The sequence below is a fragment of the Ursus maritimus genome, unplaced genomic scaffold, assembly GCF_017311325.1.
Source record: "Ursus maritimus isolate PB19 unplaced genomic scaffold, ASM1731132v1 scaffold_22, whole genome shotgun sequence".
Taxonomy (NCBI): Eukaryota; Metazoa; Chordata; class Mammalia; order Carnivora; family Ursidae; genus Ursus; species Ursus maritimus.
The window spans coordinates 38,469,801-38,486,548 of record NW_024424675.1 but is presented as its reverse complement, the minus strand read 5'-3'; the positions used below and the strand labels follow the sequence as shown (position 1 = coordinate 38,486,548).

Genomic DNA, 16,748 nt, shown 5'->3' with positions numbered 1-16,748 from the left:
TGCTTTTATTAACATAGAGATTAATGAACAGGTGGCGAGATTTGCAGTATGTTCCGTCTCTGGCTGACTCAGCGGCTCTTCCTCATCGTTCCTGCTTCTCTGCCACAAAACATGCAGTAGCCTGCTTTTCCCCCCTCCTTTCACACTTTCATTTGGTCTTCTGGGCCCAACTCTCCACCTGCACGGGCTTCGGTGTTCCACTTAGTGGCCGTTTCCCCACCCACCTGTGGACCAGGATACCCAGGGAGCTTGTTAAAGATACTGGTGCCTGGGCTCCACCTCTGAATTTGAAGCTCTGGGGCTGAGGCATCCGTATTTCTAACAAGCCCCTGGGGGATTCCAGGTCTCAGCCAGCGTGGGGAGTCACTCACTGCTCAAGGCCAGAGTCTGACCCCCCGACCCTGGCAGATTTCTCCAGATATTCTCACCCAGACATTGCCCCAACTTGTTTGTGCCTCTCATGCTGTGATTAAAGCCAAACCCTTCCTCACTCAGCTCATCTCTGCCCCTTCTCTGTCTAATAATTGTTGGGTGTAAAGTAAAATGTATTCTCTGCCTGCTAGCTTTGAAAGCTGCCTCTTGTTTGGCATTTGGTTTAAGAACTTGCCTACAGGTGCGGTAACATGAGATATTGATGCCGGTGAAAACAATTAGCATCCCACGTGCATTTTCTAAGTTCTGAAAATCTTGGGGCTTAGAAGTTAGGCCCCTGAGTTGGCATCTTGGCCACATAGGAACATAGGGGCCTCCTGACCATGGTGAATTACAAGAGCTCCTGATGTCTCATTTTTCAGATGGGGACAAGAATAAATAGAAAGACCACAGGGCTTAATAGTTAAAGGGTCTGGACCAGATTGTCTGAGTTCGATTCCCAGTGGCAGCACTTGCTGACCTGGTAGCCTTGGGCATGTAACAGGATCTCATTGCCTGTTGCCCCAACTGTAACATGCCAGTACTCACCTCTGAGGGTTCTAGCCAGGGCTTCTAAATACAAGACACTTAGAGCTGTCAGGGTTAGCTCTCCTGACTTTACCAAATCGGGGGGCTGTGAAAACAAAAGGAAACAGCACAGGGAAAATGATAGTGCAGAACCTGGCTCATGATAAGCCCCCAGCCAATAGTAGTTGAATTGATTTCTTGACCTGGAAGGGTCTTTCCCCTTCTGGTGAATTCCTACTCTTTTGGTCCCAGGCTAAAAGTCACCTCCACCTAGAAGCTAGCCATGATTTCTCCCTCTCCCCCTCCCCCCCAGGTCAGGTGTTTCACGGCTTCCCCACCCAACACTTATTTATCTCAGTTGCAATTAACTAGTAATTGTGTGACACACAGTCTGTAGTTCACTAGAGAAGTGGATTCAGATGCTCCCAGAGGCCAGGCAGCAGCAGATATGCCACGATGGGGAGTGGGAGGGCCTGTGGACAACCCGCTGGGAAAGGAAAGCAGCCCGACAACCATCACCAGCTATGTCTTGGTGGGACTAGGAGCTGGGCTGGCTCTCACAGGTAGGCCGTGCTGTTCTCCTGGTGAACATAAACAGTTCACAGGACATCAGCATGAGCTGGGCCACTCTGGGACCGTGATGGAACAAGACCAAAACAGGACCCCTCCCTCCTCCTGTCTGAGGCACAAGGTACCAAACATCCCCTCCCCTACTAATCTGAGTGACAGTTGCTTCTCTGTCTATGCCAGACGAGCCTTCTCTGCTCAGTATTATTAAGATACCAAATCCTAGGCTTCTCCCCACTTCCTGACAGCTCCCGGGCAGGCTTCCTCCAGCCTCCCCACACCTCACCTAACGTGAGCCCCCAACCAGGAATGAGTCCTTCGTAGCAGCCCTGTTACTGAGCTACCCCATGGCTCCCGTGGTATGAGATTTCCCTTGTCGCACTGAGCGACAGACTTCTTCCACCACAGCCATGTCCCTGGTGGTCTCTGATCAGAGGACGTTGACATGGGGAAGATCCAGCCCACCTAGTTGATTTTGAAAGCCTCGAAAGAGAATCTGAAGGCTTAGTTTGGCCTGTGGGCCCCAAATGAGTGGTTTACCTTCTAGTTTACTGGATTGTAAATCTCCCTGCCAGCAGACACCTAATCCATCTTGTTTTCCTGCACCCCTCCCCCCACACCAGGCCTGGGACATCATAGGCACTCAATAAACCAGTTAACGGAATGAAGACAGGAAAGGGCAGCTGTGAGCCTTAAATGAGTGTGCATATGGCCTGGGGCACAGCGTCTGTCCCATTGGGAGGGTCCCGTGAGGGCAGCATTGGGACTGTTTTGTGCCAGATGCCGGAGCCAAGATAGTGGAGAAGCTTGCCGTTGGAGAATTCCGAGCCCATGGGGGAGAATTTAGTCATAAGACATACAAGCGCAGCCGTCTGTGACAAGCATAGCCTGTGCAGAGAGTTAATGGAGTAGATTGGTGCCAATGGGGAAAGCCGGAGGGAAGATCATGGGTGAGAGCAAAGGTATAATAGGCCTTGAAAGACTCACTCGCCTTTGGGAGGAAGATGGTGGGAAGGGGCATTTCCTGATGGTGGTTGAGAAGTGGGGATGCTCCAGGCAAGATCTGGTAGCCGTGGCTAGAGATGACAAAGAGCATATGCGGTAGGAGCCGTGCTTCAGCTCTGGCTTTTATTCTGACAGAGCTGGGGAGCCATTGAAGGTTGTTGATCAGGTGAGCAGTTCAGTAAGATAAGCCATGTAATGATTTGCTGGGAGGATCTGACAATAATAACAGCGAATTCTAATGTAGTGCTTAGTTGCCGTCTCTTTTCTAAGCACTCCATATGAACCACAAATCAGTTGCGAAGAATTATTCCCATTTTAAAGACAGAAAGGGAGAAGCAGGCTCCCTGCCCAGCAAGGAGCTCCACGCGGGGCTCGATCCGAGGACCCCCGGATCATGACCCGATTGGAAGGCAGACACCCAACCGACTGAGCCACCCAGAACCCCCCAGAATCTGTGCTCTTGACCACCCCTTGGAAGAGTTCTCATGACAGTATTTCTCAAACTTGTTCGTGCCTCAGAACCCCCTGAAGCTCAGGTGAACCATGCAGATACCCAAACCCCCTTCCCCTTGGGGTAACATCTCTGTGGCTCTGAGTGGGGTCCTGGGAATTTAAATCAGCCAATGAGGGCTTGTTTTAAGAACTGAATCGAATCTGTGTTATAAAGAGATCCCCAGATGGATCCCAAGATCCCAAGAAGCTTGTCTGCCTTACTGCCCCCAAGCTTAATGCCGTCTTCCCCACCCCACCCCCCAAGGAAAGTTCACACCAAACCGAGGTATCTCGGTCCCAATCCCTACCTTCAGGGCAAGCGGGTCTGATTGGCTCGGTCCCTGTCAGGTATCTGCTGCTGGACCAATCAGCTGCGGCAGAGGGAGGGGGTGGAGTCAGGAATGGGAGCCTGGAGGAGGGCTCACCGGGGGGCTCTTGGCTGGTGGGGTCCCTGTGCATCACGTGTGTGAAAACCCTTTTCTCTCAGGAAACGAATTCTGAGTTTGCAATTGGATCCAAAAACCTAAATGTGAATCATTGGCCTGGTCAACGTAGGAAGAAAAAAGCAATCGATTCGAATATATGACAATGTAGTAATATCCTTCATCTGTAAAGCTCATGTACATGTCGATGAGAAAAAAAAGTGAAATTCAATAGGAAAAAAAAAAGAGCTAATAGCATAAACGGAGTTCGGTACAGAAGGTATGGGAATGGATAAAAAACGTTGAAAGGGTTTCATCCTCACCAATTACAAAAGAAATACACATGACACTAAACTGACTGTATTTTGTCCTAATAGCCAGCAAGCTAGGGAAAGTAAAGGGGAGAATGTAAATGGATTTAGATTTTTGGGAAGGATCTTATAATTATGTATCAGCAAGCAATTAAATGACCATACCATTCAGACCAGTTCTTCAACTTTTAGAGGAATGTATCCAAAGAAGCTAGAGGTCAGTTAAAAATTTGGGGTAGGTGTTATTTATAAAAAATAATACCTAGAAACCAACTCAGTGTCAAAGATGAGAATAGATCATTGAGCCATGCCACAACCAAAATGAAGTAATAGTATGTAGCCATTCGAAATTGTGTTTTGGATGAATGATAGGGTGGCATACATCTTCAAATGGCGAAATTTTTTAACAAAGAAGGAGACTAAATGATTTAAGCCACAATGCCAGTTTTATACTTTTGAAATCTTTATACAAAGAAATGTCTTAGCCATTAGGTGGATCCTTAATTCACAAATGTCCTTTAAGCCCCTGTCCTTTGTCAAGTTCTGCATTAGGTGAAGGGAGACAGTGATGGAGAGGACAGGTATGTTCTCAGGTGGTTTATCCAACCAAAGGAAGGAGGGTGGCCATTAAATAATTTCCCGAGTAATTATTTAATCACAGTAGAGATAAATGCCTTAGAGAAAACGTACAGTATATAATGAGCATATAATGAAGGGGTGTATATTGTCACGCAGGATATTGCCATGGCCACCTTGGGCAGTTTTGTTTTCTTCTCTACGCTTATTCTGTACTCCCTAGACTTTCTACAATTAGTGTTTACTTTTATTTAAAAAAATAAAAAACAATACAGGGGTGCCTGGAATACTCAATTGGTGGAACATGTGACTTTTGATCTCGGGGTTGTGAGTTCGAGCCCCACGTTGGATGTAGAGATGACTTAAAACTAAAATCTTTAAAGATATATATATATATACACATATAGTTTTTAATTTAAAAAGAAAAGAAAACAAAGCGGAGTTTTTAAATTGAAAAAGAAAAGCGAGAAGCAAAATGGGTCGGAAGACTGCCAAAAGCTGAAGGACAGCTTTGTGGAAAAGGAGCTATTCCACGTGAGCCCAGCGGGTTCAGACGCTGATGGGTACGACCTCAGGGAGAAAGATTTTGGTTCATACAACAGTCTTACATTTTAAGTAGCATCGTAACTACGTCACTGGATACCTGAGGGGCTCCCGCTACACACCAGGGCTAACTGCAACGAACAGGCTCTCGGGTGCACACCCGGACACACAGCACAGCAAGGGAAATCCCCGGGAGGCAAAAAAACAAAGCGAAAGCCCGCAGCAGGTGTGTGAGGCTGTGAGCTCCTGGAAGGTATGGGGGGCTGATCTCAGTAAACATGGGGCTTGACTTTGACAGCCACGCCAGAGAAGATGAGGCTCTGAGCTCTTGCAAAGAGTTGGCCTCCGGTCAGTGGGACCCTACACATCTGGGAATGCGTGCGACTCCAACATCAGATCACGCTCAAACACCTAAAGGGCCTGACGCAGCCCCCCAGTGACCAAGGCCACTTGAAGCCTTTCCCTGGGGTATCTGTAGGCCCTGCTCTTCCTGGGCATCCCGGAAAGAAGCCGGGTGTGGGGGATAGATGGGAAAGGGTGACCCTCTAGAAAGCCAGTTAAGAGGCTCCAGCAAGACTTGGTAACCAGATGCCCCAAGGCCCCTTGGTTGGCTGTTGATTTCCAGCCACCTGCAACAGAAACTGTTAATAATTTTGTGCTTCCACATTCCGAAGTGTCACCTTCTGTCTGAGGCCTTTGTGGATCACCCTACTTAAAACTGCATGCGCCCCAGCACTCCCTGGACCCCTTCGCTGCTGCATTTTTCTCCATAGCATTTAGCTCTGTGTCTGTATTCGCTAGATAGCATATGTTTACATTACTTATTGCCTGCACCACTCCCGTGTCAGCTCCATGAACGCAGGGATTCTTGTCCCTTTGGCTCACTGATGTGTTTCTAGTGCCTAGAACAGTGCATACAGTAGGTGTACACGTAGTAGGTCCTTCATCAATATTTGCTGGATAAATCTGCGAATAATGACAACAGCACTAACAGTTTTACGTGCCTGATTTACAGTCTTCACAGCAGCCCTAGGAGATAGGGATAGAAACTGTCCCCATTCCCCAGGTGAGGAAAGTGAGGCTCAGAGAGGTTACGTAGGGACACCTGGGTGGCTCAGTTGGTTAGGCATCTGACTCTTGGCTTTGGCTCAGGTCATGGTCAGGGTCGTGAGGTCAAGCCCCACGTCGGGCTCTGTGCTCAGTGCAGAGTCTGCTTGAGATTCTGTCTCTCTCTCTTTCTGTTCCCCCCCTTCCTCTGCCCCTCCCCCTGCTCACTCATACCTTCTTTCTTGCTCTCGCTCCAAAATAAATACATCTTTTTTTTTTTTTAAGAGCGAGGTTATGTACCTGGCCTAAGGTCACACACAGAGTAAGTGGCTGGACCTGGACTCATATCAATTCAAAGATAGATTTTAACATATCTGAAATGGAGGTGCATGTCAGAGTCAACGAGATTGCTGTCAACCAAGACGCAGTCACCAAAAAAAAGAGAAAAGAAAAAAGTCTTTGGGAGCCTGTGAACGAGCTTGAACATCATCGGACGTGTTCTGTCGCTTCGGCAGGTGGTTTGCATTGTTTGGAACTCTCGTGTATTGAGCCTCGTCGTCGAAACATCTTCCAAGACACTGGGCGATGATTCCGGTTACGGATGAGAAGTAACTGTGTACCTAGAAATACTTGCAGACAGTAGCGGGGGTCCACTTGATATGAACAAAGCGAATGGTTGTTTTTGGAGGAATAACAGCAGTTCTTGCAAAGCAACAACCAGGAAAGAGGGATTCCCTCCCTTAGACAAAGTTGGGTGAAGTTTCACTCATGACGTACATGGAAAAGGACGGTGTACGCCGGTGGTTCTCAAACTTGACCGCGTATCAGAACAGCCTGGGTGGCTTGTCAGAACACAGGTTGCCAGGCTGGGTCCACCCCAGAGGTTCCGATTCATTGCCCTGGGGCAGGGCCTGAGGACCTGCCTTCGTAGCAGGTTCCTCCCTAGGTCCCATGCTGCTGGCTGGGAACCCCACTTTGAGAACCGAGCAGAGCAGTGGAGGCAGGAGCAACAGCCAAACCCCACAGAGGAGATGAACCGTTTCAACAAGAGGCTGGTGTGGTTGATCCAGACGTCTAAGGGACTTGGCGTGAAGACAGAACATCCGTTTGTCAGAATCTTCCAGCCAACTTTAAACAAAAGCCACTTAACATCCCCGTGTACGTGGCAATAGAAACCCTGAAACCATTTACTCGAATAGCAAATGCTGGTAGAACCCAGGTGCTGTTGGACCGACATCAGTGATGCTGTCGTTGCCAGAGGTGCTCAGGAGGGGGAGATAAGGAACCTGGGTTTCCTGGCAGATGCTCAAAGAAATCGAAAATAATTCATTCAATAAATACACAATTTCTAAGGAATTTCATTAAACATAAGGAATATGAAAGCATTGCTTCCTAATAATCGGCAGCTTTTTAATTTATTGTACATATAGTAACGGTGCATCTCACAATCTATGAGATCTGAGATTCAAAGAAAGATGATGTTTGTTTTACGAGAAAATATAACTAGCACCGCAGACCTGTGACGTGGATATTACTGCTCGAGGCAAAGCCGAAATAGGTAGTGACGTTAGGCCTGCGCCGATTTCAGTAAGGATCTGCTGTAAATACAGTGGCAGAAATGCCGAAAGTGGTGCCTCGGTGACTCAGATTATGACAGTGGCTCTCAGAGTCATCATTAGGGCCTCTCAGCCTGACAAACTCACCCAACGCACAGACCCCCACTGGTCATATCGACTCCTCCTGTGAAACCAGATCTGCGTGGGACAAATGACGTGTAATAAAGGAAGAAAATATTTCCAAACCCAAACCATAAATTTAGTCAACAAAGTAGTCACGAAAATTTTTATTAGCAGAAAGAGAAATCTAGAGGCTGTCTACTTTATCTTTTGTAACGACAAATATAAAGCTAAAGGTGATAAAGTTGTTTGAGCTCTCCTTTTTTCCCCTCTGAAAACTTCAGTAAGAACGCAAGAATTTCTTTTAGGAAAACGTGTGTTTTTAGAGAGTACTTGTAGTTTGGGCCAGAATTCCTTTGATCAGTTTCTTTCCAGCTGTTTGGTAGGATTTTGTGATAAAGCTTATGAAAGTACCAAATGCATTTGGCTGGAGATAGTAGAAAGCTTGCCTGGTATAGACGACAGGGGCATTTCTTGTTTATTTAATAAGTCTAGATTTGGATAGTTCAGAGCTCTGGCTCAACATCAGATTTTCTTTCTCTCCCCTTATGGTTACACAATGGCTGCCACAGATCCAGGCATCACGTCTTCACTCCAACAAAGACAGGAAATGGGCGACCAGGATGGCAAATGAGCTTTTCCTCAACTGCCTCTTTTTTTTTTTTTTTTAAATCAGGGAGAAAATCTTTTCCCTGGAGAAGCCCCCCAACATATGTTCTCTAGTGTCTCACTGACTAGAATGGGGTCACAGGATTACCCTTAAGCAGCAAAAGAGACTGGGGAAGCAATTTAGCCTGTTTGTTCTCTAGAAAGGAAGGTAGGCAAAGGGAATAAAGCTTTTGGGTATTCATTTTATGAAATCTAATAATCATCCTTTTAGTTTCAGCTCCAGAATTTGTTTTTGAACATGGCTATCAAACTTATCTGCCCACGGAAAGCAATGAAAACCAGACAGCCACGGTCATCTCTCTCCCTGCCAAGTCCCGTGCCAAAAAGCCCACAGCACCACCTGCTCAGAAAAGGCTCAACTGTTGCTATCCAGGTAAAGGCGGCATTGTGTCCTGCTTGTGGAGAGGACGCGACGTGGAACAGATTCCAGGGCTGTAGGTCATGAATTCCTGAACTGGAATTAGATGTGCTCTAAACTGGCTGGCTTTTAAAATCAGCATCCCCCCCCCAGCATTTACATCATCACATACGACCTGTCTCGCTGTCCCTGGTCACTGCGCACGTGGACTCTAATACTTTTACAGACACGGGCCTTTGAAATGAGCCTTGCAAAGATCCAGGTTACTGTGAATATTTCTTTCCCTGCTATGGCTTGGGAAGATATCCAGAAAGATTGCAGTTTCCTTTAAAAATAATAATAATAATAACTTTTTATTTGGAAATAATTTCAGACTCACAGAAAAGCTGCAAAAATAGCACAAAAATTTATGTATGCCCTTCATCCAGATTTCCCGAATGTTAACATATTGTATTTGCTTTATCATTCTTTCTGTATATACATACTTTTCCCCAAAAGCCATTTTAGAGTAAGTTGCAGACAGGATATCCCTTTACCCCTAAATACCTCGATGTGTATTTCCTAGAACCAAGGAAGTTCTTTTATAAACCACAGCACAATTATCAAAATCAGGAAATTAATATTTAAGGGCATCTGGCTGGCTCAGTCAGAGGAGCATGTGACTCAGTCTTGGGGTCGTGAGTTCAAGCCCCACGTTGGGCAGAGTTTACTGTAAAAAAAAGCAAGTTGGCATTTATACGCACTCTTACCAAACCACTGACCTTATTAAGATTTTACTAATGTCTCACTCATGTTCTCTGTAGCAAAAGAAACACATTTTCCCTGGTTTGGGACCCAGTTCACAATCACACATTGCTTTGACTTTTCCTGTCTCTCTAGTTTCCTTGAATCCTAAACTTTGGTCTTTCATGACCTACAGACATTTTTGCAAAGTACGCCAGTTATTTTGTAAAGTGTTCCTTAGTGTGGGTTTGGCTGATGTTCCCCCAAGATGAGATTGAGGCTCGGCAGTTTGGGCAGGAAGCACAGACGGGGTGTGTGTCCTTCCGGGGGCATCGTATCAGGAGACACTTGATACCTGTTTGTCCTGCTTACTGGGGTTTACTCTCATCACTTGGTTAAGGAAGTTTCTGCCAGGTTTCTCCATCCTTAGGTTACTATGTTTCCCTTTATAATTAATCTTTTCTTGGCTTTTTAAGGTTGCCAATTCAAGACTGCCTATGGCATGAAGGACATGGAGCGTCATTTAAAAATTCACACTGGTAAGTAACATTTCTGTGGCACATGATCCCAGAGCATGTGCTCTGTGCTAGGAGCCGGGCGTCCGGACAAGTCAGACATGTGATAGGACATGGAACCTCACTGGTTGTCACGGGATTATAAACACAAATTCAGTAAAAATAAGGTGCTGTTTCTGTACATGATTTTGGCAGAAAATGTGGAAAGCAATAAAATCCAGTGCTGGAACAGATATGAGCAAACTTAGCTAGTGGAAGTGTGAACGGCTCCAACCATTTTGACAATCTGCCAGAATTAATTAAAACTTAAGTGTACATATTCTTATTTTGAAGAGATGGTCCTATAAATGTGTGTATGTGTAATGATTGCTAAAGAAAGGAATAAGGGGGAAGAATTGTCCATTTTTTTATGAATCTTTACTGCATCACTGGACACAGAGTGTGTGTGTGTTATTTTTGCCATTTTGAAAGTGAAATTTAATAAATACTTTTTTTTTAAAGGAGAGGGTAAGGGGCATCTGGGTGGCTCAGTCAGTTAAGCGTCTGCCTTCAGGTCAGGTCATGATCCCAGGGTCCTGGGATGGAGCCCCGCGTCGGGCTCCCTGCTCACCGGAAACCATCCTCCTTCTCCAGCATCTGGCGGCCGGCCGGTGTGGCAGATACACCGCCTGGCGACCACAGGAGCTAATGGGCCGCTGACAATCATGAGAAATTCCTGTTTGTGGATTTTTAAATTGTCAACATTAACTAACATTTTTATTAATAAAATTATAATCTTTCATACCCTTTTAGGTATATTCTTAAATCCCAGATGTTTACTCTAGGACAGCAGGGATCAGCGTTGGCTGACAACTGATTTTAGCACTTAGCTATTTAGGATTTAGCCAAAAGATGTTTTTAATATATACAGTAAACAGGGGAAATCCTGACTCACAGCCCATTTCCGTATTCTGTATAAGCCCAAAGTCACCAGTCTTCAAAGTCTACTGTGTCTCATTCTTAAATTTTAGCATGCCTATCCTGGGCCTAAAAAACGTACAGAATCTACTTTTTCCATCTCTTATTAAGTTAATGGTATATATACTATCACTGCATAGTACTGTTTTCCGCTCAATATTGGTCATCTTTCCACCTCACTGGTACATACCTGCTTCATTCTTTTCAGTGGCCAAGTAGGAAACTGGTTCAATAATTTATGGTACGTCCATCCATACTTCAGCTTTTAAAAATCATGTTGTAGCAATGTAACGATGTGACAAGACGATCGAATTATTTTAAGTGCAAGAAAGCAGTCATTGGGGAGGCACTGTTGTGTTTGGCTCAGAAAGCAAGACTGTCATGGGGTCTAATCCCAGTTGTTGAGAGGACTGAGGAAAATCATTGAGAGGCACAGAGTCTTTCAGAAAGTATTTAAATTGATGTTAGCCAAGAAGTTTTTTGTACCCAACACACACACACACACACACACACAAATAATCGGAGAGATACCCATCAAAAAATCAGCGGTCATTCACAGGTAGTAAGTACATTAGTGAGTACAGATGGAACTGCTGTGACAGAGACCCCACCCAGCTCACACACGTAGGGGTTTCTGACTGTCGGGAGGTGAGCAGGTGGTCAGGAGCAAGTAGGCGGCTCTGTCCTACAAGATCAGCCGGGGACTTAAGTTCCTTCTGGGTCATTAAAATGCATCATGTCACGAGATCCTCCGTCTGCAGGCAAGCTGCCCTCACCTGCCAGTTCACCCCATGTCTTGGAAAGGGCTGGCAGGAAGGGCAGAAAGAGGAAAGTAAAAGGCAAGCAATGTCCCTTTGCAAAAGGGACACATTGACCCTCTCTGCCCTTTCATTGGCAGGGACCCGCCGCAGAATGGTTCCTGGCTGCGGGGGGGCTGGGGAAGGTGGCCTTGAGCTGCTCAGTCTGGAGCTCTCCGAAAACTTAGAGCCTCTGAGCTTTAGGGTGTGTCTCTGAAAAAAAGGGAGAAGGACAGAAGGGAACGAGACCATGAACAGTTCCTCATTTTACTTAGCTCTCCTTTAGACAGTGGAGTCGCCTTCTGTTTTTAATTAATAAGGAATCCATATTCGATGTAGGAAAAACTAGAAAATGGCAAGAGGCAAAAGAGAAGAAACTCCCCCCCTCTCCCAAGATGTTAGCCCTTGGCAAACGTTCTCTCTAGCTTTGGGGCTTTCCGGACTATTCTTCGGTGACCGCGTGTTCCTCTTATCCTAAGGCAGGAGGGGGGACGGAAGCCTTTTTCTTCTTCCCTGTTGTTTTCTGATGCCACCTGTGTGTGTGTTTGAAGGAGACAAGCCCCACAAGTGCGAAGTCTGCGGCAAGTGCTTCAGCCGGAAGGATAAGCTCAAGACGCACATGCGTTGCCACACGGGCGTGAAGCCGTACAAGTGCAAGACGTGTGACTACGCGGCGGCCGACAGCAGCAGCCTCAACAAGCACCTCCGCATCCACTCGGACGAGCGGCCCTTCAAGTGCCAGATCTGCCCCTACGCCAGCCGCAACTCCAGCCAGCTCACCGTGCACCTGCGCTCGCACACAGGTAGGTCCCTCCCGCTGCTCTCTCGCCGGGCTCCTCGCCGCCCGCGGCGGAAAAGCGCCTTAACGCACCGGCTCGCGGTCTAAGTCAACGAATGGGGACGTCTGCTCGTTGCGCTGTTTGCGGGGTCCCTTGGCGTCCACCCACGAGTGCCTTTCTCCATCGATGAGGGGAAAAAACATCGAGTTGATAATCTCATCTCTATCTTTACGCCACTTGATAACTTACTCGCTAGGAAAGTATGGAAGGAGGAGGTGAGCTAAATGAAATCGAGATATAAATACAAACAATGCATTTTTAATGAATGTCCGCATAGTTTCTGCATTCCGGTCATTTTGGAAGTATACTCAGATGAATTGAGCATGGGACAGTGTCATGGAAAAACTCAGCAGCGTAGGTCACTTAACCAATCATGGACGTTTCCTTTTGGCGAGTGTATTAGTTAGCTGTGGATACAGTGATGCTGTGTGACAGTCACTACAAAACCTCGGTGGCAGATTGTAATAAGCAATTATTGCTCACATACTTCAGGTCAAGCCAGTTGGCTAGACACTCTTGATCTTGACTGGCTCAGTCACATGTTGGGGGAGAGGCTAGGTGTCCACTGACCTTGGCTGGAGATGGGCTGCCTGTGGGTTAGCTGGCTGTCCCCTTGCCTTAGCTGGGTGGTCCGGCTCTGCCCCACATGCCTCTCATCCTCCTTTTGGACCAGTGGGCCACCCCAGTCTTGTCCTTCTCATGACAGCGGCAGGGGTACAAGCCAACACGTCCCAGTGGGTAAGCCCATTTCCAGCCTCTGCTTGCCTCCCATTGGCTGAAGCAGGCTATGTGGTGGGGCCTGGCATCAGGGTTGGGGCTGGGCTCACCCACGATGGGAGGTCACCACGAGATGACAGGGCAAAGGCCAGAGGTAGGAGGAAGGGTAAAGAACTGGAACCATTTTTGCAAACTACCACAGTCCACCACGCTGTCACACTACAACTTGGACATGTGGAGGTAATCATGCCTTCCCAAGACCCACATAAGTCACACCCCATCACAGGATCAGGCTCAAACACCAGGATCCCATGATCTTTGCCGGGTCTGGATATGGCTTCTCTTGACTAGAGTTCCTTTGAAGTAAAAAAGACAAGTGGCCTGTCCTACATTCCCCGTGTACAGTGGTGACACAGAGTCAGGGTAACTCCAATAATCCTGCTATTGGAAAGGGGAAGAACGGCAGTCACAGCTCCACGGATTCCCAGAATCCCTCTGGGCACATGTCCCCAGGTCTCCTCACTCTGGGGACTGGGCGTGTTCCCTGATGGGGCCTCGGCTCAGCTCCCTGATTCCTGACTCCGCCCACTGCAGCATCCTTCCCTTCAGCTGCCCGAGCCACTTCCGAAACATAGTGGAAAAAGCAGCTTTGCGAAACTTTCTCAGCCTGCTTCCTGCCTACCAAAATTAGGGCTCTTTTCGGCTGATGATGGTGACAGGTTTGCTGGTAGAGCCATGTGCAAAATTTTGTGAGTTTCCTATGTGTCTGTGTGCCGAAAGTCACAATTCCTTCAGAGACTCTCCTTTCCTCTGAATCCAACTGTAGGCACTTTTGGCATATAACCTTCTGTGGCTGAACCCTTGACGTTCTTAGGAATCCTTGTCCAGCTGGAGAACGTACTTGGCACCAAGTTAATTCTTTTGGAGATTTTAACGAAGAACCCACCCCTCATTTCTCGTTCGGTCTTCCCCTTGAGATCACATCCCTGGATATGACCTTTGTCCCCCAGCTTCTGTCTTTCTTTGAAAATCGTTTGCTGGTTGGAGATGAGAAATGTTATCTAACCCAGCACATCTTTGGTTTGCTCTATTCTCTCGAAATTCCATTTAGAAAATGGCCAGTTCTTGTGTGAGTCTGTCTCTTCCTTATAGGACCTCATCATATGCAGCTCGTGAGGCACTTTCACTGTTCTGCCCGAAATTAATCTCTTTGCTCAAGTCCCAGATTCAATAGGTGTATTATATTCTCTGTCTTCTAACTTACTACAGGTGACAGTTGGACCAAATGTTTGCCATTAAACAGTGTGCCCTGCCACTTCTCCAGTCTTTCCTTGCCGCCCGGTCCCAAAGCCAATGCTACATTATTTTAATCTTCTGTTATGACAGCACTCTTGTTTCTAGATGCCAATCTCTGTATTGGCTATCCATTGTCACACTAATGCAGCGTAACAAATACTCCCACAAAACCTCAGTGGACACCACGACATCCCTTTTCTGTTGGCATGCTGGGGATCAGCGGGGGATCACCTCGGCAGTTCTGATCTTGGCTGGACTCACTTACGTGTCTGGAATCTGCTGTCTGTGAGCAACCTGCCCACTGCTCTTGGCTGCGGGAATCCAGCGCTGCTTCACCTTTCTGTCCCCCTCCTCCTGGGACCAGCACACGTAGCCAGCCTTGATCTTCTCATGGCGATGGCTGACAGGTGCAGGCAAGCAAAACCCAGTGTACAAGCCCGTTTCAAGGCATTACTCATATCAGGTCTACTGAAGATACCATCAGCCAAATCCAATCACATGATTGTCGAGGGTCATGGCAGGTCATCCTGCCTCTGTCCGGAGACCACACATAATTGCACACATGGCAGAGGCCGTGGCTACGGGGAGGGAGGCGAGGTGGTGAGACTTTGTAATCTGCTAAAGCAAGTTAAGACATAGGCGTGACCGATGGCCAACTGATTTTCTTCAGAAACCTCCCCGGCCTGTGTTGGAGGAGCAGAAGGACTCACGAAAGTGGTTCTGAATCATTTTGACTCGTAAGGATAAACTTACCATTGATAGTAGCATCTTCAAGTTGGTCTAGAAAAGGTGAATTTTCTAAAAATTTAAATGTGTGCCGTTTATGCAATGTCTCCATAGACTGTTCGTTTCCCTTTTGTAAATCTGTGGCATTTAGACAATTTTACGAATCGTGACGTTAATAGGATTTTGTTTTTATCCTGTCATCGCTTAGATTGACTTCAGCGTCCGTGGTTTTCGTGGCAAGCTAAACTCAAGAAAGTTCTGCTGGCTTAAATATATCAGTTGCTTATTTATTCAACAACATTCATTAAGTCCTCTGAAGGTACTAGACACTGTGAGGGTCACACTGGGGGCAGGAACAAACGTAGTCATTGGCTCTGGAGAGCTCATGGTCCCATGGAACTCTGACGGACCAGCGTACCTCAGTTAAGAAGTCTGTGGTTTAAAAAAAAAAAAAAAGATGACAAAGGGCTTTGAAACCTTTGCTTTCATATCAAAAAGTGTTATTCACTCGGCAACTCAGCTGTGAGATTTGGTTATCTGGTGTTTCTGGGTTTCACCTCTGCTGATGGCTTAAAAAAAACAAAGGCAAAAAAGCTGTCACTAATTTAGGCAGGGGTATAACAGGAAAACTTAGAATATTCTGGAGCAGGGATTCTTCCTCCGGACCCACAGATACCTCCATTCAGGGACCCATGGATAGAATTTAGATGGTCCATGAACTTGGATAGGGGAAAAAATTACATCTTCATTTTCACTAACCTATATTAAAATTGGGTGTGCCCTTCAGTTAGGAAAATTGGCAACTGATCTTTGTTTTTTTGTTTTTTTTTTAGATTTTATTTATTTATTCGACAGAGATAGAGATAGCCAGCGAGAGAGGGAACACAAGCAGGGGGAGTGGGAGAGGAAGAAGCAGGCTCACAGCGGAGGAGCCTGATGTGGGGCTCGATCCCATAACGCCGGGATCACGCCCTGAGCCAAAGGCAGAGGCTTAACTGCTGTGCCACCCAGGCGCCCCGGCAACTGATCTTTGAATAGTGCTTGTGAACTTGCCACCAGTGGAAATCACAGATCTTTTCATAACAGTTGTTGTAGATCAATCAATATATCATTTATGCTCCTCTCTATTGAGAAATTATTGTAGCTATAAATCCTCCACTAAATCTTCTTATTTAATGCATTAATAAAGCACACGTGGGGCACCTGGCTGGCTCAGTTAGTGGGGCATACAACTCTTGATCTTGGGGTTGTGAGTTTGAGCCCCATGTTGGGTGTAGAGATTACTTTAAAAAAAAAAGATTTTAATAAAGCACACACAGTGTTATATCATGAATTTTTTCTTTTAATTTTCTATATAACAATTTCAATAGACTTGGTTTCTTTTGCATTCCTATTGATTTTTATTTTAGTTTACTTTGTGTATTTAAACTTTATTCTAAGAAAGGGTCCGTGGGTTTCACTAAATTGCCGAAAAGGCGTTGCTGGCATAAAAGAGGTTAAGAATAAGATTCCGAGGCAGGAGTCAGCAAACTTTCTGTAAAAGGCCAAATAGGAAATGCTTTAGGCCTTGCAA

At 46.4% G+C, this 16,748-nt stretch overlaps 1 protein-coding gene across 3 annotated transcripts in view; it reads left to right on the top strand.

Moving 5' to 3' along the window:
- The window catches only part of ZFP64 (ZFP64 zinc finger protein), an 82,246-nt gene that overhangs the window by 7,489 nt on the left and 58,009 nt on the right, over positions 1 to 16,748 (top strand). For all 3 annotated transcript variants that reach the window (XM_040638487.1, XM_040638486.1, XM_040638485.1), the window contains exons 3-5: positions 8,459 to 8,620; positions 9,805 to 9,867; positions 12,149 to 12,400. In XM_040638487.1, coding sequence (XP_040494421.1) covers positions 8,459 to 8,620; positions 9,805 to 9,867; positions 12,149 to 12,400 — 477 coding nt within the window. The remainder of the gene's footprint in view (positions 1 to 8,458; positions 8,621 to 9,804; positions 9,868 to 12,148; positions 12,401 to 16,748) is intronic.